The following is a 7,719-nucleotide window of genomic DNA, read 5'->3' as shown; positions in this document are numbered from 1 at the left end:
TTAGCCAGGATGGTCTCGATCTCCTGACCTCGTGAGCCACCCATCTCGGCCTCCCAAAGTGCTGGGATTACAGGCTTGAGCCACCGCGCCCGGCCTATTTTCCCTGTTTCTGTGCTTTATTTAGATGGAGTAATCATATAGTATGTACTGCATCTGGCTGATTTTACCCTACTTGTTTTCCAGTTTCTTTAATGTCCCTGTGTTTGTAAGATATATGTATATATATAACTGTAGTATGTGTGTGTGTTCCCATTGCCATATGGTACCTGTTGTATGAATATATCCTAATTAACATATCCATCCTACTGTTGGTGAGAATTTGGGTAGTTTCTAGTTTTGGGCTCTTACAAATAGCACTGCCGAACATTTTTCTTCATGGGTTTGTTGAATACAAGTGCATTCCTGTTACGGAATTACTCAGGAGTGGCATGCATAGTGTTCACCTCTCATTCGTGCTGCCAAATAGTTTGCCAAAATGGTGGTACCCGTTTGCACCCCATTGTGTGACGGTTTTTTTTTTTTTTTGAGATGGAGTTTTGCTCTTGTTGCCTAGGCTAGAGTGCAGTGGCATGATCTTGGCTCACTGAAACATCTGCCTCCCGAGTTCAAGCGATTCTCCTGCCTCAGCCTCCCAAGTAGCTGGGATTACGGGCATGCATTACCATGCCTAATTTTTGTATTTTTAATAGAGATGGAGTTTCACCATGTTGGCCACACTGGTCTCAGACTCCTGACCTCAGATGATCTGTCTGCTTTGGCCTCGCAAAGTGCTGGGATTATAGGCACGAACCCTTGCGCCTAGCCTAATATTTGTAGTTTTAGTAGAGACAGGGTTTCATCATGTTGGTCAGGCTGGTCTTGAACTCCTGACCTCAGGTGATCTGCCTGCCTCGGCCTCGCAAAGTGCTGGGATTATAGGCGTGAACCCCTGCGCTCAGCCTAAGGTTTTGTATTTTTAGTAGAGACGGGGTTTCATCATGTTGACCAGGCTGGTCTTGAACTCCTGACCTCAGGTGATCTGCCTGCCTCAGCCTCCCAAAGTGCTGGGATTACAGGCATGAACACTGTGCCCGGCCTGTGTGAGGGTTTTGATTGTTTCACCTGCTCCTCTGCTCGTCACCAACCCTTGTATGACGACTACTTACTAAAGATTTATACTGGCTACTTACTAAAGGTTTACAAACGTAATTCACAGGGAAAGCTGAGTAAGAGACAACACAAGGGCCAAGGCAAGCCAAGCACCACTTGAAAGAACACTTCTGATTGGCTATGGGGTGGATGGAAAGTTAACCAAAAGCTTTCCCCCTGGTTCTTGGCCCATTGTATAAACTCAGGAGCTCACGAGCTCAGGAGTGGGCCAGTCTTTATTTGTGTGGCTCTTTTGGGCCTTATGGTTTCTTCTTGTCCCAGGAAACATCATCTTATTGACTCTTGGAAACTGAAACATCTTGTTTTGATTTTCAGAGGCGGATCTTAGATGGAAGTCTTGGCTTTGCTGCAGGGGTAAGTAGCATGTAGTAGGAGAAATGGAAATTGAGGCATACTGATTCTGACATTTGTCTGCCAAGGGTTATCTTCAGTCCCTCCCCTTGCGACCTAGATGCATCTCTGTGTTCCTCAGGCACTAACGCCTCCCTCTAATCACCTGCCATATTTATCTCCCAGCTTATCAAATGCCCGTTTCTCTTTAGACAGCAAATGAGGTTTATTTGACAGCGGCCTCAGGACTAGGAAAACAAGATCATATTTGGTAAGGGCCTAGCACAGGCCTAGACTAATACATAGTTGGCTCTAACTAAATATACATTTTTCCTCCCCTTCTCCCTTAACTCCCTAGATGGATATGCTAGGTTTTTTTTTTTTTTTTTTTTTTGAGACAGTTTTACCCTGTCACCCAGGCTATAGTACAGTGGCACAATCATGGTTCACTGCAGCTTCAACCACTCTGGGCTCAGGTGATCCTCCCAACTCAGCCTCCCGAGTAGCTGGGACCGCAGGCATGTGCCACCATGCCTGGCTGAGTTTTTGAGTTTTTGCAGAGATAGGGTTTCACCACGTTGCCCAGGCTGGTCTTGAACTCCTGGGCTCAAGTGATCCACCTGCCTAGGGCTCCAAAAGTGTTGGGATTACAGGTTTGAGTTATGGAACCCAGGATATTATAGACATTGTTAAATATGTAAAAATTGTGGATAGAAGCCTGTGATGCATCCCTCTGATACCCATCTTCCAACTGCAATCATTATTGACATTTTGCTAATCTCAATTCACCTGTCCTCCCCCAACCTTCTTGAGAGGTTAGAATATTTTGTAAAAGCAAATTCCAGACATCATGTAATTCCACCTGTAAATTCAACACACATGTCTAACTGAATGACTTTTTAAAAATAAACATAATCACATGGCCATTATACCTACCAAATTAATAATTCCTTTTTGTGATCTAACATCCAGTCCATATTCAGATTTTCTCCATCTTTCTAAAGGTGTCATCTAATATTGTTTTGTTATAATTGGGGTCCAAACAAGGTTTTTACATTGCATTTGTTTGTTATATCTTTTAAGTCTCTTTAATTTTTTAACAGTTCGTTTTTTTTTTTTTTTTTTTTTTTTCATGCTAGTAATTTGTTGGAGAAACTGGGTCATTTGTCTCTAGAATGTTGGCCGATTACTTCCTTGTGGTGCTGTCTAACTTGTTCCTCAGTCCCCTGTATTTCCTGTAAGCTGGGAGTTAGACCTGGAGTCTTTATTAGTTCAGATTCCATTTTTAAGGCATGAAGATATCATGGTGCTGTGTATTGCAGATGTATCACCCATATCAAAAGGCATGTAATATGTGGGTTTCCCTTTTAGTTGATCAGGGTTTGGTTTCTTTCCTCAGTTTTTATAGCCCTGCGATCTGGAAAAACTAGCCTGGAGGTGGAGCCTGCCAGAGGCCATCTGAGTCAGTAGCTGTTAGACTGGAGCCATTGTTCTGTCAAAAACACCATCCTTTCCGAGCCATACACCGATGCACAGAGAGTGTTGAGAAAATTAGTTTCTAGGTCCTCAGCTTCCATGTGTTCTCTTCCCTATAACTGCTGTGCCTGAGAATGCCGGGGAAGCCAGCCCTCCTTTCCTTCCTTCCTTGGCACAGCTTCCCTTTTCCACCTTACACAAGAAAGATGCTCTTGCCTTATGACCTTGTCTCTGGGTGGCATGGTCTTCAGGCAGACATGGAGGTCCCCTTGCAATGTTGGTGCTGGCGTGGAGAAAGTGAAGGGCCCTATCTCTAATCACTGGGAACAAGTCCATTTTTTTTTTGTTTGTTTTTGAGGTGGCGTCTCCCTCTGTTGTCCAGGCTGGAGTACAGTGGCTGAATCTTGGCTCACTGCAACCTCTGCCTCTCAAGTTCAAGCAATTCTTCTGCTGCAGGCTCCCAAGTAACTGGGATTACAGGTGTGCGCCACTGCGCCTGGCTAATTTTTTTTGTATTTTTAGTAGAGATGGGGTTTTGCCATGTTGGCCAGGCTGGTCTTGAACTCCTGACCTTAGGTGGTCTACCTGACTCAGCCTCCCAAAGTGCTGGGATTACAGGTGTGAGCCACCATGCCTGGCCCACAATTCCTTTAGCAGTTCTGATGCTGTCCTGTCCTTTGAAGGTGGAGCTAATCAAATTGTCTGCAGAGAGGTCCTTGAAAGTAATTTTCCATGATGGACTACCCTGGGATTTTGGGCCTGAAACTTGAAAAGAGTACAAAGAACAGAATGCCAGTATTATAACACAATATCTCTTTTTTTCCCCATCCTCTCATTTATATGAACACATTTTCTCTTTGCTTATGTTATGAAAAAGAAAAAACAAAAAAGCAAAAAACCAAATAAAAATAAAAATAAAATTGATGAACTCTCTTATTCTAGTAGTGACTACTTAATAACTATCCTCATATAGATGAATGAATTGAAAAAACAAGAATAAAGCCCCATTCACTAACATATACATTTCAAATAACATTTTGCTTTGTAATGTTTAATAATTATAAAATGGTTTATTATATATTTATTCTTATGAATCTGTTTCCTATCACTAATAGTTATCATTATTACATCCAGGAAATTGTTATTTAAGCATTTAGAGCCCTAGGCTCAGAGGAAAATTTAAAAAATTAAATTAAAATGTAAATATTTATTTATTTGTGCCTTTTTTTTTTTTAATTTCAGTAGGTTTTGGGGGAAACAGGTGAAGTTTGGTTAAAAGGATAAGTTCTTTAGTGGTAATTTCTGAGATTTTTGTGCACCCAAGCGATGTACACTGTACCTAATAGGTAGTCTTTTATTGCTCACCCCCACCCCCTGACCCTTTCCACCAGTCCCCAAAGTCCGTTGTATCATTCTTATGCCTAGCTTAGCTCCTGCTTATGAGTGAAGACATGCGATGTTTGGTTTTCCATTCCTGAGTTACTTCATGTAGAATAATGGTCTCCAATTCCATCCAGATTGCTGCGAATACCATTATTTCATTCCTTTTTATGACTGAGTAGTAGTCCATGATATAGATATATAGATCGGGCCATGTATATAAGATATATATACACACACATATATATACACATACATACATATATATATATATCACATTTTCTTTATCCACTCCTTGATTGGTGGGCCTTTGGGCTGGTTCCATATTTTTGCAGTTGTGAATTGTGTTGCTCTAAACATGTGTGTAGAAGTATCTTTTTCGTATAATGACTTCTTTTCCTCTGAGTAGATACCTAGTAGTGGGATTGCTGGATCCAATGGTAGATCTATTTTTAGTTCTTTAAGGAACTTCCATACTGTTTTCCATAGTGGTTGTGTTAGTTTATATTCCCACTAGCCGTGTAAAAATGTTCCCTTTTCACCACATCCATGCCAACATCTATTATTTTTTGATTTTTTGATGATGGCCATTCTTGCAAGAGTCAGGTGGCGTTGCATTGTGGTTTTGATTTGCGTTTCCCTGATCATTAGTGATGTTGAGCGTTTTATCTTATGTTTGTTGGCTATTTGTATATTTTCATTTGAGAATTGTCCATTCATGTCCTTAGCCCACTTGTTGATGGAATTGTTTGTTTTTTTCTTGCTGATTTGTTTGAGTTCCTTGTAGATTCTGGGTATTGGTCCTTTGTCAGATGTATGGATTGCAGAGGTTTTCTCACACTCTGCGGGTTGCCTGTTTGCTGATTATTTCTTTTGCTGTGAAGAAGCTTTTTATTATTTATTTATTTTATTATTTTTTGAGATGGAGCCTCACTCTGTCACCCAGGCTGGAGGGTGGTGGCGCGATCTCAGCTCACTGCATTCTCTGTCACGAAGGTTCAAACCATTCTCCTGCATCAGCCTCCCCAGTAGCTGGGATTATAGATGCCCACCACCATGCCTGGCTAATTTTTGTATTTTCAGTAGAGATGGAGTTTCACCATGTTGACCAGTCTGGTTTTGAACTCTGGACCTCAAATGATCTGCCTGCCTCAGCCTCCCAAGGTGCTGGGACCACAGGCGTGAGCCACTGTGCCTGGCCTACAGAAGCTTTTTAGTTTATAAGTCTTATCTATTTATCACTGTTTTTGTTGCATTTGCTTTTGGGTTCTTGGTCATGAAATCTTTGCCTAAGTCAATGCCTAGAAGGGTTTTTCCAACGTTATCTTCCAGAATTTTTATGGTTTCAAGTCTTACATTTAAGTCTTTGATCCATCTTAAGTTGATTTTTGTATAAGGTGAAAGATGAAGATCCAGTTTCATTCTTCTATATGTGGCTTTCCAATTATCCCAGCACCATTTGTTGAATAGGATGTCCTTTCTCCACTTTCTGTTTTTATTTGCTTTGTAGAAGATCAGTTGGCTGTAAGTATTTGCCTTTATTTCTGGGTTCTCTATTCTGTTCCATTGGTCTACATGCCTTTTTATAGCAGTACCATGCTGTTTTGGTGACTGTAGTCTTAAAGTATAGTTTCAAGTTGGGTAGTGTGATGCCTCCAGATTTGTTCTGTTTGCTTAGTCTTGCTTTGGCAATGTGGGCTCTTTTTTTGGTTCCATATGAATTTTAGGATGATTTTTTCTAGTTCTGTGAAGAACGATGGTGGTATTTTGATGGGAATTGCATTGAATTTGTAGATTGCTTTTGGCAATGTGGTCATTTTTACAATATTGATTCTACCCATCCGTGTGCATGGGAGGTGTTTCCATGTGTTTGTGTCATTTATAACTTCTTTCAGCAGTCCTTGTAGAGGTCTGTCACCTCCTTGGTTAGGTATATTCCTAAGTAGTAGTATTATTATTTTGCAGCTATTGTAAAAGGGGTTGAGTTTTTGCTTTGATTCTCAGCTTTATTGCTGTTGTTGTAAAGCAGAGCTACTGATATGTGTACATTAATTTTGTATCCTGAAACTTTGCTGAATTTATGTATCAGTTCTAGAAGCTTTTTGGATGAGTCCTCAGGGTTTTCTAGGTATACGATTGTATCGTTGGCAAACAGTGATGTTTGACTTCCTCTTTACCGATTTGAATGCCCTTTCTTTCTTTCTCTTGTCTGATTGCTGTGGCTGGGACTTCTAGTACTACGTTGAATAGAAGTGGTGAGAGTGGGCATCCTTGTCTTGTTCCAGTTCTCAGGGGGAATGCTTTCAACTTTTCTCCTTTCAGTATAATGTTGGTTGTGGGTTTGTCCTGGATGACTTTTATTACCTTAAGGTATGTCCCTTCTATGCTGATTTTACTGAGGGTTTTAATCTAAAATGTATGCAGATATTTATATGGCAGGGAAGTGTGATAAAGAAATCAATAATATGGCTGGGTGCGGTGGCTCATGCCTGTAATCCCAGCACTTTGGGAGGCCGAGGTGGGTGGATCACCTGAGGTCAGAAGTTTGAGACCAGTGTGACCAACATAGTGAAACCCCATCTCTACTAAAAATACAAAATTAGCTGGGCATGGTGGCGCATGCCTCTAATCCCAGCTACTTGGGAAGCTGAGGCAGGAGAATTGCTTGAACCGGGGAGGCGGAGGTTGCAGTGAGCCGAGACTGCACCCTTGCACTCCAGCCTGGGCAATAGAGAGACTCTATCTCAAAAAAAAAAAAAAAAATCAATAATAGATTTTCTAGTATAAATATAAGTTGCTTTAGGATATATTCTGTGGTGAAATAGAATTGAAATACAAGTCAAGCAGAAAAAGCAATGATGTAAATTTTTTGGCTTTTGAAAAAGAGTTAGCTTATGGTACATTTGTGTGTGTGTGTGTGTGTGTGTGTGTAAAATGTAACATGAAAACAAAAGTGCATCAAACAAAGAAGCATAGGCTTGTTTATGTATTCTGTTTTTAAGTGGATAATGATGGGAATAATTCCCATCATTGGGAATTATTTAGGTCTCTATTTAGGTCCTGCAGGATTCACTTAAAAGACTGATGAGATAGGCTGGGCTGGTGGCTCACACCTGTAATCCCATCACTTTGGGAGGCTGAGGCGAGTGGATCACCTGAGGTCAGGAGCTTAAGACCAGCCTGGCCAACATGGCGAATTCCTGTCTCTACTAAAAAAAGACAAAAAACAAAAATTAGCCAGGCGTGGTGGTGGGCACCTGTAATCCCAGCTACTCGGGAGGCTGAAGCAGGAGAATCGCTTGAACCCGGGAGGTGGAGGTTGCAGTGAGCCAAGATCGCGCCATTGCACTGCAGCCTAGGCAACAGAGTGAGACTCCATCTCAA

General features: G+C 41.3%; 1 protein-coding gene across 3 annotated transcripts in view; it reads left to right on the top strand.

Moving 5' to 3' along the window:
• SLC39A11 (solute carrier family 39, member 11) overlaps positions 1-7,719 on the top strand; it is a 504,632-nt gene that overhangs the window by 12,723 nt on the left and 484,190 nt on the right. For all 3 annotated transcript variants that reach the window (XM_012000073.1, XM_011999398.1, XM_012000824.1), the window contains exon 3: positions 1,465-1,503. In XM_012000073.1, the coding sequence (XP_011855463.1) occupies positions 1,465-1,503 (39 nt within the window). The remainder of the gene's footprint in view (positions 1-1,464; positions 1,504-7,719) is intronic.

The sequence above is a fragment of the Mandrillus leucophaeus genome, unplaced genomic scaffold (genome assembly GCF_000951045.1).
Source record: "Mandrillus leucophaeus isolate KB7577 unplaced genomic scaffold, Mleu.le_1.0 Scaffold1, whole genome shotgun sequence".
In the NCBI taxonomy this organism is placed as follows: domain Eukaryota; kingdom Metazoa; phylum Chordata; class Mammalia; order Primates; family Cercopithecidae; genus Mandrillus; species Mandrillus leucophaeus.
Note: the sequence above shows the minus strand (reverse complement) of the source record. Positions and strands in the feature narration are given on the sequence as shown.